General features: G+C 39.2%; 1 protein-coding gene across 2 annotated transcripts; it reads right to left on the bottom strand.

Moving 5' to 3' along the window:
- Nucleotides 1-12,553: 12,553 nt before the first annotated feature.
- zfpl1 (zinc finger protein-like 1) lies at nt 12,554-18,096 on the bottom strand. Of its 2 annotated transcripts, none has more exons than XM_010775388.1 (8): nt 17,931-18,096; nt 16,490-16,602; nt 16,289-16,400; nt 15,932-16,125; nt 14,841-14,919; nt 14,546-14,740; nt 13,572-13,695; nt 12,554-13,454 (listed from the first exon to the last, which is right to left on the bottom strand). In XM_010775388.1, exons 2-8 carry the CDS (start codon nt 16,589-16,591, stop codon nt 13,268-13,270), a joined length of 993 nt encoding a protein of 330 aa, XP_010773690.1. In that variant the 5' UTR covers nt 16,592-16,602; nt 17,931-18,096; the 3' UTR covers nt 12,554-13,267. The 2 variants fall into 2 exon arrangements, with proteins under 2 accessions (XP_010773690.1, XP_010773696.1); XM_010775394.1 differs by having other exon boundaries at nt 16,490-16,597; nt 17,931-18,095.
- Between the last annotated feature and the right edge of the window lie 4,404 nt (nt 18,097-22,500).

Here is a 22,500-nt window from a genome sequence, read left to right as displayed (position 1 = left end):
TTCACACTCCGCGTAATTCATATTAATGATTATGAAACGGGCAATCACACCTACATCAACAACATCAACAACAGAGCAACTTTGTAACATATTCAGGGCAAAATACTAAATACAGAAGCGTGTTTTTGGTATATACATATTTAACAAAACAGTAAAAGTACATAGAAAATAACATAATTAACAATAAACACTAAAACTACAGTAGACATATCACAAATAAATACATATTAGTATTCCATTTTAGACTTTTTCTTAGTCATACAGAAAAAATAAAAATACATATTAATATTTAAAAAATATATAAATAATTGACAGAAAAGACAAAATAATGACTAACAAATAATGATATAAATATAATTTCAAACATGAGCAAAATAGATTTAATATGAAGTAAATGTACATACAGTCACGTAAAAAGGTAGAGGTACATGTCAGTCAGATTTGCTCTTGGGTTATTCTTAGCCCTAATTGGATGTTTGTTAATGACCATGTGTCTCTCTCTCTCTGCAGCTCCAGCCTGCAGCCGCTCAGCCCACGTCACTGAAACCCAGCCCTGAGCATCACATCCAGAGGAGGGAGGTGTTCAGAGATCTGCTCGCTGAACAAGGAAACCTGGTGAGACATCGTGAACGAGCAGGAAGTTCAGTTTCAAGCAAGAGCGCTGCTTTAATACCAATCCATGTGCATCCACACAGTTCATTGAGAGGTCATATATTTCTAACGACAAAGTACTTTCTCGTTTGGCGTTGTAATGGTTTATCAATACAGTGTTGATAAGTCATTTGAAAGATAATATAAGAAATACTTTATTGATCCTAATTTGGGATTTCTTTTTTATTTGGGACATTGTTGAAAGCGTGTATGAAGGACAAATGCATAAAAACCTCCTGGGCTTATGTAAAGCATATTAAAAGAAAGATAATTACTTAGCACAATGTGTTTTAACTGTCAACACTTTGAGCCATGGCTAACATGGAGACGTGCTTAAGCATATCAATTGATAATGCATCCCAAAAACTCCAATCCGTTACAAAAGCATAATGTGTCAGTGAGAGTCATAAGACACACTCAAGGGCACTCATTCATACAACATTTGAGCATGCACACATTCTGTAATGTACAGTGTCCTGGCGTATGCTCGTGATATGGCTTCAAGCTATTACAGGAAAACGAAGTTCAAACATTTGGTCACCGAATGAATGCAGCGGGGCCAGGCATTCTTCTTCATGTCACAACCTGGCGCCTACAATACCCACAATGCAATTGAAATGGGGGCAGTTCATTTAAACATTCTAGGGATGCATCATACGTAGTGGATAAATCGTTGCTGCTCAGGCTTGCTTCAATTAAATGTTGCATCCCAAAAAAAATGTTTCCCCATTGACCACCATGATAAGAGAGTCATCTGCTATACTGTTGACGGTTTTAGGATGCCTCCAACTTGTGGGCGGGGCCAGTGGGAGAAACTCTACTCCACATATTTAGTTGTCCTCATAACCAGGAAGAAAACCTGGACGATAGACAACTTTTTTGTCGTATGCCCCAAACAAGCTATCATTTATTGGATTAAATAGGTGCCATGTTCAGTTCCAGTATCCAGTTCTTTCAATACATGGTAAAGATCAGTCACCCACGCTCACTGTAGTGACATAACTCAAATAAATCCCTGTGGAGCAGGGGTGTCAAACTCAAGTTCATCGCGGGCCACATTGGAATTATGGTTGCAGTCAAAGGGCCGGTTGTAACTTTAAGACTATATAAATATTTAATATATATAAAATGATGTATTACATTACATTACTGCCTCTACATTGGATTATTATGGGATAGGGTAATAACAAAAAAATTACTACGTCTGAAAGCAGAAGTCTACGGCAAATAATTGCAAGTCTCTTCGGTGAGAATGTCACAAAATGATTTAAAAAGAAAGCCAAATTCTGGAAAGAAAAGTAACAAAATTTGACATTTGGGGGGGGGGAAAGTAACATTTTGAAAAAAAAGCAGCATTTTGAGGAAAAAAAGGCAAATTCTGAGAAAAAATGCATATTTTGAAGAAAAATCAAACAAATTTGAGATGCATTGTGGGACATGTAGTTTATGGGCAACGTGCTTCTTTAAATCGGCCATGTAACCGTATAATAAACATATTATATTCTTTGCAAGCTGTTGTGGGGCCACATCAAATGAAGTCACGGGCCGGATTTGACCCCCGGGCCTTGAGTTTGACACCCCTGCTGTGGAGCCTCCAAATGCTTTTTAACACTTTCTACCAAATATGTTGTAGTATTCCTGTAGAGTAGACAGACGTTGGTTGATATGTTAACACTGTGAAGTTATTGTCTATGTTCCTCATATTCCCTTTTATTTGTGTGTCAAGCAATGGTTGTATTTAACACATTCAAAAAGTCTCTCAAAACTCACTTACTCCCTCTAGCTTTCAGTCTCTGACCCCCCTTTTACTCCGCACTTGGATTAGGACTACTGTTTATTTTTTTTTGTTTTCTTTGTTTTGTTTCTGTTCTTTTTTTATGTAAAGAGTCTTTGAGCATCAGGAAAAGCGCTATACAAATCCCAAGTATTATTATTTAGCCTAGCTTAGCAGAAACACTGCAAGCATGATCCAAAACCACAGTATTTTATTTTATTTATTCTACTGTTTGCACTTAAAGGCATACCGAGCCCATTCAGAATGGTTAAGTGAGAAAATAACCAATTTCTGGGGTGGATTTACCTTTTCTCCTCTGACTTCCTGAGCACAGTTGGTCCTTATTAGGATGAAAGAGTTCCCTCCATGTGTCCAATAAAGACCCCCAGGAGGTGTTTGTTTTTCTCTGTTTCTCCCCTCCGTGACCCAGCATGTGGAGGGAATCATGGTGACGCTTTTCTTTCACCGACATACAGCAACAAACGCTCTTCAATTGGGTGTTGGGTTGGGAGTGTGTTATTTCATTCGTCTGTGGCTCTCCCCTGAGGTGCTGTGTGACTTTCATTCAGTTCTGTTCGCGTTCATGAAGTACATTTAAACCAAAACAGTGCATTCAGATTGTAGGAAGACTAAGCACTGGCCTGTGACTTTGAAGACGATTTGAGTTATAATGAGATCATCTCTTTCAACAGAGGAAATGGGACTAGATATAATGAGCTCTGGTCAACATCTCCTGCTGCTGCCGGCTGTAATTGTTTGAGTGATGATGTTAACTAGGCTTGTGATATACTGAGTTCCCTTTGCGTGGTTTGCGTCACTGACTGTAATGTTAGACAATTCATCTCTTATGGCATTCAGACCATCTTGAAATTGGACCAAATTACTTTCCTGCTGTCATTCCATGCACGCAAACACTGCAACGTATATGAAGCAAGCACACGGAGGTCTTTTGAATGTTTGCTGACAAAGTAAAAGCTGTCGGTGAAACTGACGACAGATAGAAGCTGGAGGGAGGAGGGACTCCGGGAAGAGACGATAAGATGTTCTTAAGATTAGATAATAGAGTACTGGCATCGTGAGGGGAAGTGTTGATCGCTGTCTCGGAAATATTCAGATGTTCTGACGGCGAGAGTAGCTTAAAACGCAATAATATAACACACTACCATAGTTGAACATTGAAAATGGACTTGTTACACAGCGTGGTAGAATACTTGATTCTGATTGGTCAATTTGGATATTCCACTTCTATTGTTTGCTAGCAGACTTTAGCTAAGGAGGACGCTCGGATCAAAGGACTGTGGGTTCATATCAGCAGAAAGAAGTCTGGTCAATTTATCGTCAGCTTTAAAAAACAAAGATGACTTTTCATTAACATAGTTCTTAAAAAATCGATAAAGCAAGGGTTAACAATTCAACCCTGATTTCGGGTATACATAATTATATGTATCAGGCTATGATCGGCATTTGAACAAACGCCTTTGTAAAAAGCCTAAGAATATATATAGAAATTAAACTAAAAGTTCTACTGAAGTGGCGATTTCTGACTCAGATGTATTTGAAGCCTATTGACAATATGTGTTGTCAACAGAACAATGTTTACCTGCCTGTTCTCTCTCTCCTTACCATGTATGGAAATCATAACTGTATACAACATCGTTCTGCAGAATAAACTGTGACAATTCATGTTGATTTGAGACTCCCGATCCAATACCTGAGTGCCATCAGAGTGTGCTGTGTTTGACTGTGTCTCTGCCTCTCTCCACAGAGCTGCTCTTCAGTGGAGTGCTGGCAGATTCAGTGTGATGTTGGGACGCTGGAGAGAGGAGCCAGCGTCATCCTGACTCTACGATCCAGACTTTGGGCCGAAACCTTCATCGAGGTGAGGCGACAGGAACTCTGCCGGGTCATGTTCAATCTGTTTCAGGACACTCCATTCAAGAGGGAGACAGGGACTGTGTGAGAGAAGCAACGTCTCAAAATGTGTTCCTATACTGCCCTCTGCTGGGAAGTACTAAGAACACACTAGGCTTACAAGATGAGTCGAATCACAACTTTTTATACTAAATTCATAATCATAATAATAATAAATCAAGCTGACCATACAGCATGTCAATTAGATATCGATAGATAGATATATCTATGGAGAGAGAGAGAGAGAGAGAGAGAGAGAGAGAGAGAGAGAGAGAGAGAGAGAGAGAGAATTTAAATAATAAAGGATCCAAAATAGTATAGGTTATGGTTTTTGGCTAATCAGTGAATATCTGTTATTATAGGACTGTTTGTGTTCACTCTTAAAATGCTGAGCAGTGCTGTTTTTGAAGCGCTATATTCTTCTTGAGATGTTTGTGTTCTGCCGGTCCACAGAGGGTCTATAAGCAGTTTGTCCTGGAGTGCTCTGTTCACTACAAGGTGGACAAGATGCCTTATTCGATTCCTCCCAAATTCAAGCCATCAGGATCCAAAAAGGTAACTTCATCTGTTTGTTTACTGAACATTAGACATGTTTTCAATGGGTATTAACATGTGACGCTGGTACAAATCTTCTACGGCTCACACGTGCTGTTGTTTGTTGTTGTTCAGGTGGTGATGGCTGTGATGTGGAACAAACCGGACACACCTTTCCCTGTTCCAGTGTGGATCATCATCCTGGCTGTCCTGGCTGGGCTGCTGTTACTCGCCCTGCTCATATATCTACTATACAAGGTAACAAGCGGATAAATAACCCTGCTTATGCTAGAAAATACCACTTTCTGATTGTCTGGCAGGTGTTCAAATATTACTTAAAGCCATGACATGTAAAGTTGAAGTGGGGATTAGATGGTTTTTACAACCTAAGATAAAGTTCTACCCGTCATAGAGCCTCTGTTCAAAAAGGACTGCTTGGACTAGACACCCAAAAAAAATAAGGCATTATTATGCTGCTGTGTTTATTGCATTTCAGTCAGACAACTCAGGTGGTTCTTTAACATGTTTATTAGAAGCAGCATATAGTTAAGTTTGGCGTCTAGGCTCGGGCATCATCACTCCACAGATATACATAGCACGATGATCGATGATTGAATAACTAACCCCCGAGCATACAGGTGGAAGCTGGGGTGGTGGTGGGGCAGCGACGTGGAAGTAGCTGCAACAATAGCAGCAGCAAGCAATGCATGGAGAGAGATCTGGCAGATTAAATAGAGTGGCATATTAAGGAGACTGTGTTTGGTTGGTTGCAGAGTGGCAAGGGGCGTAATGTATGAAGGCAGCATAAGTGCTCGAGTTGACTGCCTGAACTAGCTCGCAGGCTTCGCCCCATTTTTGTAACTCTGGCACAACAATTTCCTTCTGGATAAATAAAGTCTTATCTGATCTTAAACCCACAAGCAATCAACGAAGAGATGCAAAATGACCACAATGAGACTCATATATCTACTATACAAGGTAACAAGGGAAATACCACTTTATGACTGTCTGGCAGGTGTTAGGATATTATTTTAAAGCCATGTCATGTACAGCTGAAGTGGGGATTAGTTGGTTTTATAACAAGAGACCTATGATACAGATCTACATAGTATAAAGTCTTTGTTTAAAAAGGACTGCTTGGACACCCCAAAAAAAAGGCTACCCACAAACAATCAACGAGGGGATGCAAAATGACAACAAGGAGACACAACATTCACAGAAAGAGACACAGAACCACCACGAAGAGGCAAAAACATTCACAAAGAAAGAAAAGTAGCCGTGACACTTTATTTACTGTCTCTTTTAGTCACAAAACAATCTCATGCAATTTCGGGTGATGAACAATTTATCAGTGACCTGATAGACTATGTTTGAGTTTTTCTATGAAAGCTTATCAGAATCAGGTTTTGAGGAGGAATTTGACTTGGTGTTTTGGTGCATACATACAAATAAAACACAACAATTTAAAAAAGACACAGATAGCGAGCTATATGAAGAACACTGTAATGCAAATATAGTGAGATAGCAATAAAATAAAGCAGTAATTACATTGAAATAGAATTCAATAAATTATAGAATATCAAATATGTGCAGTAAGCAGTATTGTCAACATTGTGTAATTTTCCTCAGTATAATAAATAAGTATAATAAATAATAATAGTGTAATTTACATTAAACCCATTTTTGTCGGGTATATCTTTGTTCTGATCCTCCCCTCTCCATGTCTCCCTGCAGATGGGCTTCTTTAAGAGGTCCGATCCGTACGGTACCACCATGGAAAAGGCCCAGCTCAAACCCCAGGCCTCGTCCGAAGCTTAGATCCAAAGAAGGAGCTTCCCTGCTCCACACAACTGGAACCACCGTCACATTCCTGAAACAAACAGGGAAGCATGCAGAAGATGAGCAGGAGAACCCATTCCAGAAGGGACAGGTATGGGTCACTGGACATGCACTGAAAAGCCACAGCAGGAAGGACTACCAAGGTCATGAGGTTGAAACGCTCTGCTGTTTGGGACGTGTTGAATCAGAGCACGGTTTATCAAGCCTCTGCAGCAACAAGGACATTAACGTCTCCCTGTGGAAAAACGATTTAAATGGAAAATACTCAGCGTGTGTTCCAGGAAACGATTATCAATACAGGAAGAAATGCAGCTCCAACAAAAAGCACTAACTCTACAGTATGTCCTCATCCCTGTTTAAAGCCTTGTCTGCAATCCCAGTGTTGGAAACTTCCAGAAACGCCTGCCTTTGTATGGTTTATACACCACTCTTTATTTATGGAACAGTGCTGTTCCCATTGGTCGTTGAATGTTGTTCTGTACTGTCTGCACGACAATCCTGATCAAGCTGCAATGTTTAACTTGAATTATTCCTCTCCCATATTGGGAGGTGTGTATTGTTGTTCTGTTCGTAATGTATTCATTGTGTTATGACCCGTTGGTGTTGTGGCCCAGAATAAAGCCTCGTTTTGTGTACCCATATACTCTCTTTTGTAGAAAACTATTCGTGAGTATGTTGGACATGTAATGTGGGAAGTAACTAGATACATTTACTCAAGTACAATTTTGAGATACTTGTACTTTACTTGAGTATGTCACTGTCCTGCGTCTTTGTACTTCTACTCCTCTACAGTTCAGAGGTACATGTTGTACTTTTACTCCACTACATGTATTTAATACCTTTAGTTGCTTTACAGATGTGGATGAATGATGTGAAATATAATCAAGTGTTAAATCAGACTTTAGTTCCACCTGGAGTAAATCCACAAGCTACCCTGCAGTATACAAAGTCATTCAAACTAGCTGCACCTTTACCAGCTTTGAGAACACTTTAATGATCAATCATTATAAAACATATCATATATTATTCTGAAATGGACCAATCTGCACAATGACTACTTTTACTGTCGCTACTTTCACTATATTTTGATGAGAATACTTTTCTACTTTTGAATGCAGGACTTTTACTGTAACAGAGTATTCCTACACTCTGGTACTTCTACTTTTACTCAAGTACAAGATCTGCGTACTTTTACTTTTACTCTAGTACAAGATCTGAGTACTTCTACTTTTACTCAAGTACAAGATCTGAGTACTTCTACTTTTACTCAAGTACAAGACCTGAGTACTTCTACTTTTACTCAAGTACAAGATCTATGTGCTTCTACTTTTACTCAAGTACAAGATCTGAGTACTTCTACTCAAGTACAATATATATATATACTTATACCACCTCTGTTTATAGCCTATGAAAAAAACTATTAGAAATAGAAGGCTAAAGCTAACGTTAGCAGATAGTGACAATGTATGCTAGCTAGCTAGCTCAACGATTCCTTAAATAATATTGCCACAGAAAAACTTTTCAGTTCACATCACGCTCTGCCGCTCCNATTTCAGTTTAAAAACTAACGTTCATATTCCTCTTTTTGTTTATAATACTGATGAACGGTTCAAAACAAAAGCCTTGGCAATTACCTTTTTTAAAAAGCTTAATAAAGCACGGGAACTATCATGATATATCTCGGTTGTTTCCGTGAAGCCGACATGTTGTGTGACGGCAAAATGCTGCGGCTGCAAGGCTTGTGGGGCGCATTTTCTCCTCTCCTTTCGTAAAGGGAGGTTCCAGTGGTTCCTCATAAAGGAGGTTATAAGAGTTTGAAACCTCCTTCCTATCAGTCTAGAGCAGTGGTTCTCAACTGCGTGAGGTTCTGACCCCAAAAGTGGGTCGCGGGTTCCCGTTTCGAGTGGGTCGCGATGTGTGAGTGGAATTTTTTTTTTTTTATTGGAAAAAAGTCAAACTTTTATTTGAGGTTCCGATTTTCTAACGCTGTGCATGCAATAGGCGGTGGACTGGAAGTACCGGAGACCATAAAACGGTTTTGAAAACTTCGGTCACATAAATGGATCATCCACTCAATAAACATCTTGCTTGATGTTTTTTCGAGTCTTTCTGGCCAATCAGAATCAGATGTGCCGGAAGTCCCCACGGAGATAACTTTTTGGTAGAACTATTTCTTTTAGATCCAGGGACAACTTCAGATAAAAATGAACCATAATGAATATGAGACCCCCGTATTTGATGATTGACAGGTCACAGAACAATGGAGTATCTACCCTTATCCACAATTTAAAGTAATTCACACAGACTATTCTCCTCGTTATTCTCTGTGGTGGAGCAGCAACTTCAGCTGTCAGAACAAAGGAAAAACAAACAATGGCAAAAATATATTCATATGTCGGTTTGTAATACGTTTCTTTATTTTCTTCTCAGAGTGTACCAGAAGCGTAGTTTATGTTAGTATTTCTAAAATCATAAGGGATATATGCGCTGAGCTTTCACTTTAATCTAATATTGTATGCTGAAAGCGTTATTTACAGACGCGATTTTTTGTTGATAGATTTGAGTGCTTTAAATATGTTGGGTCTGCGATTTATGAACCAAGTAAAAAGTGGGCCGACCAAGTTGAGAACCACAGATCTAGAGAACTAGAACGCGCACTTGTCATGGGACTGCCACTGAGGTATCCGGGTCATTTCACTCAGTTAGGAAGGTTCCCAAAGCTAAATGGATTATTCGACTGCAAACTAACTTTTTACAGCGCCACGCTTCACACCCAAATTACATTTTTGGTATATATGTATTGACAAAGCATTTAATTTATCCATTGCTATCGGGGATATTAAGAGCATTCCATGGAATATAACAAATCGTTGTTTCTGAGGTGAATTACCTACCCTGACCTTTTAAGGTCTGAGTCCAATGTACCAAACAAGAAAAGGACAACTGGCTAGTGTGTATAACTCTACTTTTTCGTGTTGCTTCATCTAAAGAAGCAGAAACTCTTTCTGAATAATTGAGCGTGGCATGTAAGTGGGTGGGTGTCAGATGTCAACTTTTTCTTTTCTTTGAAAGTCAAGGAAATATGTTAGTGCTTGGGCTTGCTTTACTTTTATGAAACTATTCCTGTGTGAACGTCACGCCAAAACCATACACTTATGTGGGAGAAAAAACAAATAACATCGTAATGGAAGATTATTTTTTCAAACTCTGGTGTCATCATGTGAACAGAGCAGAAAGCTTTGGCTGCCTTACAGTATTATTGTATTCTACAGTGTTCAGAGTATGATCAGGGATTGTTTCCTATTATGTCAGTGCAATGGGCAACCTAAGTTACTCAGAGGTATGAGAAATACATCGGAATACATAGTGGACGGACCAGGCAATTACATATCACTAGGCATTGTGACCAATATTTAGCTACTTGGGATTTCGAACCTATTTTCTCAAATAATATATCAGACAGTAAAAAGCATTGCTTTGTTCTGACAGAAGTGACAGATCTCTAATCTTTTTTGTATTTTCGCAACACGGTCTGTTCTTGCCGCCGGCAGCTTTCCTGCATCAATGTCATTATGGCTCAGAGCACCACAATCAATTGGCGACCCAACTTGTGTGACTGTTTGGCTAACCAATGGATTCAGAAGAGGAAAAATAACACTCACACGTACGTGAAGACAGGATGTATTGGTTGAATATTTTAGAACACAGATGCTACACTTGTAAGGGGGGTTATTACGAGGATTCCCAAGGACAGCATGTGACAACGTTACGACATAAAGGATGTCATAGACGTAATAGAGAATGCAGCACACTACCAGTATCATATTGAATGAATATGCTGATCTTTCACATGCATTTTTAAACTACTTAATTAAATTACCTTTTAACATTTTGAACATAAGAAAAAAAATATATGAATGGGCAATGGGGTAAAGTTTAGACTGAATATTAATAAAAAAACACAAAGAAACAAATACATTTTTCTAGAGAGCTTACTGATGTATTTTAAGTAGTATTAAAAAAGATAATCGTTGTAATAGAATGACAATATAATATTACTGATTCTGTGAATATTTACTAAAATGTCGTAATTATTTTATGGAAGAAATTACAGTATTTGTGATTGTAGGTCCAATTGACAAAATGCAACCAATGTCATTGAGATAAATATAATATAATAATGATTTAGAGCTAAGCTGAAGCAGCAGAGCTGGTTGCCCCTGCTCTCCCACAGGACATTACTCCTGGGCTGGACTCACCACCACGGGGAATGCTGTTCAACATGTTTATAGAGAAGTATAAGTCGTGGCTGAGAGCCACAGTGGGTTAACTCATTAGGTATTTTTCTAAGGGGCAGGTCGGTCTGCTTTTTTACATAGTATCCAGGGCCGGCCCTAGGCACTGGGTCTGGAGGGGCTGGGAGATTTAAAAATAAATGTTTTATTAATTAATTTTTATTCTGCCTAATTTTCTGCCCTTGATGTAATACATTTACATTAATAATTGAATAAAGTAAACACCCTTTGCAACCCGGCCCGTCTACATTTTGCATTTGCCCCGTACGATGTGCGCTGTAAGTGATGAAAGTGGGGGATGTTGACTTATCAGGCGCCCGCAGCTCACAGCCAAAGTGAGAGAGAGCCTCCGAGCGAGCAAGAGAGAGAGGGCGCGCATGGATCGGTACCGCGGATTGTTGTTGGATTGAGGCTGATAACTACAGCTCAGTGAGGTAAAGGACTCTTGAGTGTTTAGATAGTTCACTTTAGTCCAAGTTATCTCATGGGTCTCAAACGGTTTGGTCACAATTTATGTAAACAAATATTTCCAAGGCACACCTTTATAACTATTAGTATAAATAACAACAGGTTTGAAAACATTCCAATGTATACTATAGGACAGTAACCAAAAATATAGTTTAAAACTGGAGATATTAAAAAATATTCATTAGTGAATAAATGTTAACTAGGTAAAATAAGATGTGAATGAACAACAAAAATAAAATACGTTACACTTATTTGTTAATCACAAAAATGTCTCGGGCAAGAATTGCTCACATCTGGTTTAAGGCATTTATATAATGCACTAAATACATTTCAAAAAAGGCTGAAGAACAAATACACTTTCTGATTTTCCTATTTGCATTCCGCCACTGCATCTTTGGACAATGTTGAAAAGTTGACCATGTTTTCTAAAAAATACCAAATAAAGATGGGGTTTGAACCAACTGCAGATTAGGATCACAAATCAAACAGGAACTTGATAAAAAATGTCTCATTATGTAACTATTCCCACTAAGCGGTGCCTGCACATTTTTCAGATTGATTGAGTGACGCCTTTTAGCAGTTGGGATAAAGTACAATCTGCACTTCTTAAAAAGTAAATCTTCTTTATATTTGAAGAAAGACATAAAAGCAGGGTCCTGCTGTAGTGAAACACTATATTAGCGAGTAATAAACAAGTGATTTCTTCTCAGTTATTTTTTAACAATTCATAAATGTTGTCAATTTAGTGCAAATATTGATTAAAAAAGGAGTGCAGCAGTTTACAGTATACAGAACCAAACATTACATCTAATCCATGGGATATTGTTTACTTTGATCAAAAGTCTGTGATAACACTATCATGCTTATAGTGGCTTTATTAGAACTAGGCAATAGAATAACAGTTTGAGAAACTGAACTCAAATGTAATTTATATATATATTATTTATAAATATACTCCTAGTTTTCTGACATGTATTCTAAGTGAAGCACAACGCAACTGACATTAAATCCTTCACTGTATTTGCCTTTGCACATCAGTAAATAATGAACATGATTCATGGGCTTTAAATAAACATAATGCTTAAATTCTGCAGTTTTTCCCATTTAATAGACAGTCAAAAACATCAGGAAATATACATACAGTATTTATGGCAAACCTAAAAGCAATGCACTCAATTTCAGAAGTGATGCAGACACCCATAATAAGTTATTAGTAGTTTGGAGCATTTCATTCCAGTTGTGAGGGCCACATCTTCTCTAAAGGAGAAACAAGGTCACTGAAATCAAATCGGCAAGTGGAATCTGTAACCGTGGAGACATTATTAAATGTATCATATACATCATGACTTTTCTGCGAGCTAAAGATGTTCTTTTAACATCAAAAGTGTTTATTTAGTGTCTACTGAACTTAAAAAACCCAAATAACAAAGATCATTGACATATGTTAGCTGGAATTGTAAATATAAATGCAACCCCACTTCTTCTTCATAAGCTTTCAAAAGCAACAATAACCGGATCCCTCGTCTTTGCACTGGGCCTTGGTCACCTTCTGAGATTTTGTTGTGGCGGGCTCTTCCTGCCGGGTCCCACTGCCTGATGGAAATGAATAGAGCCAGAGTTTGCCTCCATTCTCAAAAAAGGTGCAGCGTCTCTTTTTCATTCTCATTCAAGTTGGGTAAAGGGCTCCCTCTGTTGGGCTGCCAGTGTCACTGAGAGTCCCATTTCATTTTGTTCTACACAGGTATACTGTATATTCTGTTACACAGAAGGAAAAGAAGAAATCAACGCTTGTTTATCAGTTTTTGCCCACACGGATGTTAGGGTTAAGCAGAGGATCTAAATTTGGGTCGTTGCCCGCGGAGGCACGTCCCAGTTTAGCCATGATGATGATCAACGTAAAGAAACCGAGAACTCCGACCACAAGGAGCATGAAGACCCGCTGTTTCCAGGACAGGGATGTCCGCTTTCCGCCTGTGCGATTTCTGAAAAGATCAACCATGTCAGAAAATCAGGGATCACAATTATATTTGTAGTGACTTATTCTTGGTGAGAAAACAAGAAAAGAGAGCTGCAGTTCCACAGTAGATCATAATACTCACTTGAGAATTTGAGCAAACCAACTTAACGTTGGTCGTCGCCGGTACTTGTCATCGTCAAAGTCAATCTGTGTGACGGAGCTGTGACCAACGTCCCGCGTGTCGTAGATCTTTCTTGGTGACGATGCTGGAGATAAATAACAGATTATTATAGTATGTTAAGCTTGGTATATGCAAAAAAATGTACCTCAAAATTATTATTAAATGTCCCATGCTTTTCCGGTTATTACCCGTCCCCTTGTGTGTTATGAAGGTTTTTCTGCATGTAAACGGTCTGCAGAGCCACAAACCGTCAAAGTACACCCTGTAGCGAGTAAAACTAACACAGAAAAGACCTGTCTATGCTGCCCCAGAACGCCTCGTTGGAGATTTCTCATTTTCCATTGTTTTCTATCTGGGTACAGTGACGTGCCCATACCCAAATTGACCAATCCGTGGAGCCGTTACGTTACGTATGCGGAGCCGGTTAAGTCCATGGATTCTCAGCTGCAGCTCCGCCGATTTCTCCTCCCTGAGACGGCGGGACGCAGTGAGGCTGTGAGTCACACAAACTCCCAGCCAGGCTGCGGGTGTGTGTGTGTGTTCGGCTGGTTTTGGGCTGGGTTTCGCTGTGTCTCGCTGTCTCGCAGACAGCCACTGGGCTCATAGGGAGGGGGGGGCAGGAGCTCCAACAAGCCGTTTAGGACAGAGAGTGAATACACATACTATACAGAGATGCTGTATGAGAAACCAATGAGAGTTTGGAAAATTGCTAAATTTAAATCTATTTTAGTATACCTCAACAATGGAATTATGATCAATAGAAATGGCCATGACATGGGACCTTTAAATGTATTTTGGGGCTTAAAAGGACAGTTATCGCCAAAAATCATCTACTGTAGGTGATATACCGCACACAAAATATACTATACATTAAAGTAAGACAATGTTAGATGTTCTGGGAGATAATAGATTAAGAGGGCTTTCCAATGCTTTACCTGTGTGTAGTGTAATTGTGTCACGGGTTGTAGCGGTAGAGAAGTTGACCACAGACTGATCCTGGATATTTGGATCCCCATTTTTACGAGGGACTACAACCTCTTCCTGTGCTGGAGGTGAGACAGACTCTGGTGGTGGTGGGTTGAGGCTGGGGTTGTAAGAGCTGCTGGGGTAAATGTTACTTTGTTCTTGTGCTGTGGGAAGGAAGAGAGTATGATTAAAACACTTAAAAATACTGTACAATAAATGGGTAAAAGACAGTCCCTAATAAACAAAGTTAACATTGAGGCTCACCCTCAAATGTCGACCAGTCCGTATAATCAGTGACATCGTGAGCTGCCGTCTCCTCAAGGACCCCAATGGGCTCTTCAATCTGTCAGTGAAATACGGCATTTTATTAAGAATACATTTGATCACGAAAGACGATTCTTTGAAGATTTCCCCTTAAAAAAGTAGGGTAGGTAAGAATGGAGAAACCGGGCTGGGCCGTCTAAAATAATTGGTCGTGCTTTTCACAGCGCTGCCGCTACAGCTTCCACAGATGAATTATTTTTATGTATTTATTGTCAAAGCATTTAATGTATTCATTGCTATCTGGATGTTAAGAGCATTCCATGGAATATAACAAAAAGTGTTTCTGAAGTGAATTACCTACCCTACCTTTAAGAACTGTCTCACAGTAAAATCGTTGCAGTGGCGGAAATAAATTCATTATTGAATAAAAGATTGTTCCTCTCAGGCTATAAACATGGGTGTCATTTCCCTTTGCCGCCTCCGTTACAGCTTCCTACCTCCATGACTGAACATTTGGATACATAGTCAACTGGTATTTTAGCGTTCGAGCTTAACCTGTGTTGGAGTGAGGGTGTATCTGTTGTCGTCCTGTCTACACAAGAAAGGTGTGGCCTCTACATAGTAAGCATAAACATTGTACTGTAATGTACTGTAATGTTTCTGTGCACTGTTACTGCTTCTCTCTGCACTCCTTGTCTGTAGTTTGTAATTATTCTGTGATTGTTGCCAGTTGTTTTTTTCCACTTGGTAAGGCTAAGGTTTCAAATGTATTTATTAAATCTGAGAGCAATCGCATAATAACTATCAAAGCACACAGGGTTGCATCAAGACCACGCATTCTGCACAAGACAAAGGCATTCAATAAATGATAATAACAAATCAAATCAAATAAACTGTGTCAAATCTTAAATCGGGGAAACCCCAACTTTTTCTGTACAATTTTAGCTTTTAAATACAATCAGAAATCACACAATACTGAATGTGTACTTTCTTGTCACTTGATTTGTTTACACTTTACTTTGTGTAATGATTGTGAGATCACTAAACAAGAGATATAAAGCGAGCAACATAACAATAAAAAAGGCCCTTACCAGCGGCAGACCTAAACCAGCTCTTGCCCAGTTAACAGACGACAGCTGTTCTTTCAGCACATCAGCAATCGGGCTGGCAAGGTTGGAAGGGGGAAACAGTGGACTCTGACAGGTGGGGCACTGATACCCCGCTGGAGCCGTGTGGAGGGGCAGCCGAGAGGCCAGGTCATTGAGACAGGACCAGTGGAACACATCTGTGGAAAGAAAACATTATTTAACTTCACAGTAAAAAAAAAAATCAAAACATTACACTTGTAATTTAAGATACAAGTCTATCTTAATCTGTGTATTAATTTGACAGAGTTGATCATGTTCTTTCCAATGACATTGTAATAGACAGAAACTTGATAATCTTACCGTAGCAGACGAGCCTCACAGTGTCTTGTGCATTCAGTGGAGTACTACACAGAGTACAGTTGGGGTTGTAATCGCTGTCCTGAAGCCATTGCAAATATGACTGCACGATACACTGAATGGGCATGGAGAGATAAAGAATATTAATATGGTGTTACACATTTTTACAAACATAAACTGTCTGATACTTGTCCAGTCACTGACCTTGTTGTGGTTGGAGACAAGGCAATGCTCGCACACATTTACACGATGTTCGAAGCAGAATAGATTGGTCACCTTTCGCTTGGGACACTTGCAGAGACCCATAGTCACCTGTGCTGTGTTGAGGACAAACAAAGAAAAGGCAGGATTGTTATGAATGTAATATACAACTAAAAGTCCTAGTTCTCATCATTCTGTTAATTACTGACTAGCTTTGTGTTAAGTATAACAAAAGTAAGGTGAATCCGTCTTTATTCATGAGAAAAAGCGTGTGACACTAAAGGTTTGCAATCAATGTACTTATCCTGATTATTCTAATTTTACAGATATAAGTGAAACAATAGAGGCATTTATTTTAAGGACTGTATATCTTCCCTTGACCCTGTAATCCTTGTTCCCAAAAAACCCTGGCTGTTGGCATAGTTGTTCATACGAGTGCCTTGTGCACAAGCTTCCTTAATTCTTAATACAAAGTTATGAGAAGAGTTTGAAGCCAGAGTGTTGTACACTGTGTATAACAGCCAAATCCATTATAAATACGTATCATGTGGATAGTTATAAAATCATAATGTAAACATTTACTATGAGTGTGGAGTTTTTGCTCTTGTCTGGAACAAACTAATGACATGTTACTAAATTGTTGTTATGTTGTTATTTACTGGAACAGCTTTACATAATACATAGACTGTATATATAAAGACATAATACCTGCTCAACTAGTTTTTCATCATTATTCTTGTCAATATGAAAAAGAATGATCATTATGTGATTTATTATCAGACAAAATCCTTCATTGTTTTTTGCAACTGTACCTTTACTAAAAGGCTATGGAAGGGTCAATGTATCATGAATGTATTATGACTTTGATTTAATATTCCTAAAGGAAGATCTAATTAAAAATACAAATGTATTTTATAACAAATAACACACGATTTAGCTGGGGCAGTCCCAAATGAGGCTAGTACCCTGGCAGATTGCGATGTTGTATAACAGCAGCACATTTTGACAGCTAAATCATGCTTCGTTAAAGACCAATCAATCAAGTCAACATACATTATAATTTACTTATTAGGCAGTTAATGATGGCACCCCCCGCACTAGCTGCAGTTCAAACTGTCCATGGGCGTGATTCGTACTTCCTTGACTGTCACTGGCTAGTGGCTACTAATCTAATGCTGTGGTTTTTGCTAACTTCAAATAAGTTATCGTACACATTTTGGTAAAATCCTCTGACCTTACTTTATTATTCAACAGAGATAACCAGGTATTTGTTTTAACAAAAACACAAGATCAGTTCCAACACTGATCTGAGCTAACATTAGTTAGCTGCCTGCTACCTAAGTTATCAGGTAAGGTAACATGGAGGTAGCGTTAGCAAGCTAATGTAGCTAGCAGTTACAGTAAAGGAAGTTCCAACTTATACAATAAATACATGACATGTTACCTGTCAGACAGACTTCAATCAAGCCCTGTTCGTTTAAGGTAATGGTGTACGGCTGTCATTTAAGCTTCCTAGTCGAAATGACGTGGAAGGCAGGTCCAGAAGCTGTCATCAGCAAACTTCACTACAGCTAGCTTCCTCCCTCTGTTTATGTGCCACGTCTCTTCCGCTTCTGCGTATTCTTCGTGTGTTTCATTATAAACTAACAGGTCCACTCTGCCACCTACTGAGCCGGAGAACTACTTTAGATAAAAATAAGATACCGATGCCATTATTTTTTCAATTAGGTTATTTCAGAGTATGCTTTTTATGCAACAATAAAACTTTGTTGGATCGATGACCCACGGTTCAACTACATCTACATTGTAGGCAAGTATTATCCTCTAAACACCGCCATTTTGTTTCTTTCTTCTTCTCTTGTTAACTGCATAATCCTCAATCAGTGTGAAAAAGCTTATCACTTCACATCTGTACTGGAAGAGGCTCTGCTTAATTATATGTGCACAGGTCCTTCATAGCATCCTAACTGTGAATTATATGAATTAATGTCATAATGGGACCTCATTTATTTTGTGCTCCAGTTTCCTACAACCTTCTATTTGACTTTGTGTATTCACACAAGATTTATATGATGTCCACTATGGGAATGGCAAGATGTCCTAAAATGTATTTATTTTTAATGATCTCATAATTTATTTGCTTAATGATTACACAAAATTGACAGCTTAATGAAAATATTTATATTAATATTTATTTTAACCGTGCCATTAAATGTTTGTACACTTGTTCAGCCATGTATTTGCTAAATGGCATCAAGACTACCGCCTTTAAATCCTAACTCTTTATTTCAAACTTCAATGGATGAAAAATTATAATCATATCAAATGTCACGCATGCATTTATTCAAGCGAACATGTTTATGTTCTTTAGTGTGGAAAAGAGGAAACAAACTTGTGAAAAATACATTTACATTTGCCTGTCTAGACAACAACAAAAATGTTGTTTTGTTGTGCTCTTGCCCTTTTGTACTTGGCACGTTTGTGTCAGATTGCAGTTAGTGTGTTTAGTCAGCAGATGGTGTACAAACTGACAGCCAATAAAATATTGGTTATTACCAAAAGTACACAGAATGCTGTTCAATCATTCACCCATCAGCTTTGCCTGTGGAAATAAAGATATTAACCTTTCATCACAAAGTCAGATATAAATCATTTATGTGTATGTGTAGATAAATAGATTATCATAGGCCTATGTCTACAAGCCTGTGATTTACTGCAATGGCTTAATTACAAATAGTAAAAAGGCTGAGAAGAACAGATGTTATAAAGACATGTCGTTTTTCTTGCACTTATAAGAAGCAGATCACTGGGACCATTTGAATTGGAGCAAAATGTGTCTTCATTAGATCTGATGGTATAGTCCAAATGACAACATTTTAAGTCGGTCTGGCGGACAATGTCTGCCAAATTTCTCCAACAAAGAATGTAAGAGATAGTAAGGGACTATAAATGCAGGAAATTACTTGATAGACATGAACAGCCATGACAAGCATTTTTTTAATGCATGGTAATGACATCGATGTGTGCAGTAAGCTGCCTGTCCATGCATAATAATGACTTTTTATCTTTACACTATGCTATGCATCTAGATTCTACAGTGTGCTTGTGTGTGTAAATAGCCATGCATGTATTTGAGAGGGTTCCATTTTTTTTCATTCACAGTTCACTGCACATGTGAATTGCTTGTAGAGGGAAGTGGCGAGTGGGAAAATGAAAAATAAACAGCTATGGTCTAAGAGGGGGGGAAAGGAGGCAGATGTTCTCTTCATCTTACAAGGTCTAAGGCACTGAATCAAATTATGCCGCATAAAATAAAAAGTGCTTAATGAAGCATTGAATGTAAAATTCTTCTTCAAATTTGCTTAGCATGCAGTAGGAAAAAAATACATTTGAAAACTAATTAACTCGCCTAATTCTTTTAATAAAGTGAAATTTAACAATTATAGATGGGTATGGTAATTCAGTTCAGAAACCCTTGTTGTTATATTCCATGGAATGCTCTTAACATCCCGATAGCAATGAATAAATTAAATCCTTTGACAATAAATACCTGAATTTCATCGGTGGAAGCCGTGGCGTTGTAAAAAGCGCGAACAATCATCTGCCCCGCGGCCCGGGGCAAATAATTGGATGTCCTACCTGCCTGTCAGCATTCCATCTCGTGCACAAACTTATCTCGTGCCCTCATTGGTCATGTGCGCGTTAGTGTGTGTGTTGGAAGAGGGGCTCTGTAAGGAAGTCTGAAGGAAGGGGCAGATTTTTTCCGGCTGCGTACTTTCAAATTCTTGCGCACTCGAGCTGGTTTCTCCATTCTTACCTACACTACCTACTTAAACAACTCTGGATTTATGTGGGATTATCACACCGCCAGTGGCAAATTGTTTAACTTCTTTGAAAAAACTAAATACAATACGAATATGAGACTTAATGACTTTGTGCAAATGAGCATAAACTTGTAGTGTCCTCAGTGATGACCAGACACATATAAATCACTGACAGGGGGTAAGGACATGTGGAGAGGGCATTTGAAAAGCACCAGAGCTATCAGATGGAAGGGAAATCTAAAGACAAATGATAGAGGCATTGGAGGACAAATCTTCCCTGGAGCTGAGGCAGTGGGGTCTGAAGGGGTTGTCTGGTTGGGCAGGGGGATGGTGATTGATTTAGTCTGGCAACTATTGATCAGCTATCAGCTCTATCTGTGAGGGAAAGCGTGAAGATTTGGCCATGGCTTGTTTAATGAATCAGTTCCCTGATGCTACTGCAGGGATTGGCCCTAAATCAGAGCGGTGCGGTGGCTAATTCTTACTTGAATGATGACATTTGGATGTGTAATACCTTCGCAACATGTTGCATAAAGAAAAAAGGAAGAAATGTCAACACTGTTAACTTCAACATGCTTGTTGAAAAGGGGATGTTATGCTCATTTTCATAATTGTACTGTGATATTTTAGATAATGTGTGGAAAAAATGTGCTTTTTTTGCCCCATACAGCCTGCAGCACCTCTTTTCACCCTCTGTCTGAAACCAGAGCCAAGTCTGCTCTGTTGGTTAGCTGGCCGGCTCTGTTGTGACTGGTAAACCGCTTGGAGATGTGTCGGAAATGTCCCGCCCCTTAACCAATCACGTACAATGTGTTGGAGCGCTAGCCAATAAAACGACGAGTGTTATGTTACGTCGTGATGTCAGAGGAGGAAACAAATGAGTCCAACAAATGAGTCCAACTGTGTTTCAGGCAGAGGGGCATAATAATAATGATAACAGTATAATAGGGCCCCTTTGATTAAATTCAGCCAGTTTAGTTGGTAACAATGATTCAGGTTTCTCACAGAAGAAACTTTTCAACATCATGACATATTGGTTTATAAATAGCCTTAAATGCAGTCTTGCACATTTACAGTAGCCCTGCTATTCTCTTCAAATCTGCTCTACACACACATGTGATGGACACAATCTGGAAGTGTTTAATTTCTTTCGGGTCCTAAAGTACATTTTTCTTTTAAATAAGTCTTAACATATCAATATTGGAATATGATTCGTTCAACACTGAGGTTTCAGTTCAATGCTTTAATTTGAGTTTAGGTACATCTATATTTAAAAAGAGATAATGGAAATATTATTGGCTGACCAAATTTGAATTAGTTGAATCTATTTTAGCAATGGAAAAAGATTGTTTATTGTTTGGTTCACGTAAAGTGCTGTTGTACCTTGTGAAACATTACGAAAAAGTAAAAACAATAAGTATTTATCTTAGAGAAAAAAACACAAATGCAGAGTAGAAATGGGTTTTATTCCATAATCATCTGAAGCAATCTAAAACCCCTCAGTTGTCCAAGTCTCCAGGATGAAAACTGTTTACCCCATTTCACAGTGAGCTTGAGAATTAAATGTTCCTCTTTGTAGTTGTTGTGTGCTGTGTACTTCGTTGGTTTGTGGGGGTTTTTTCCTTTGCCATCCATCCATCCATCTTCTCCCGCTTCTCCGTGGTCGGGTCGCGGAGGTAGCAGTTCCAGCAGAGAGCCCCAAACTTTCTTTTCCCTGGCCACATCAACCAGCTCTGACTGGGGGATCCCAAGGCGCTCCCAGGCCAGCGAAGAGATATAATCCCTCCATCTGGTTCTAGGTCTACCCCTTGGTCTCTTCCCAGCTGGACGTGCCTGGAACACCTCCCTAGGGAGGCGCCCAGGTGGCATCCTAACTAGGTGCCCGAACCACCTCAACTGGCTCCTTTCGACGCGAAGGAGGAGCGGCTCAACTCCGAGTCCCTCCCTGATGACCGAACTTCTCACCTTATCCCTAAGGGAGACACCAGCCACCCTGCGGAGAAAACCCATCTCGGCCGCTTGTACCCGCGATCTCGTTCTTTCGGTCATGACCCATCCTTCATGACCATAGGTGAGGGTAGGAACGAAAATGGCGCGGTAGACAGAGAGCTTTGCCTTCTGGCTCAGCTCCCTTTTCGTCACAACGGTGCGGTAAAGAGACTGCAGTACCGCTCCCGCTGCTCCGATTCT

This window comes from Notothenia coriiceps, unplaced genomic scaffold, assembly GCF_000735185.1.
Source record: "Notothenia coriiceps isolate Sejong01 unplaced genomic scaffold, NC01 NC01_scaffold00000339, whole genome shotgun sequence".
Lineage (NCBI taxonomy): Eukaryota > Metazoa > Chordata > Actinopteri > Perciformes > Nototheniidae > Notothenia > Notothenia coriiceps.
This window is presented reverse-complemented; position numbering and strand designations above follow the sequence as displayed.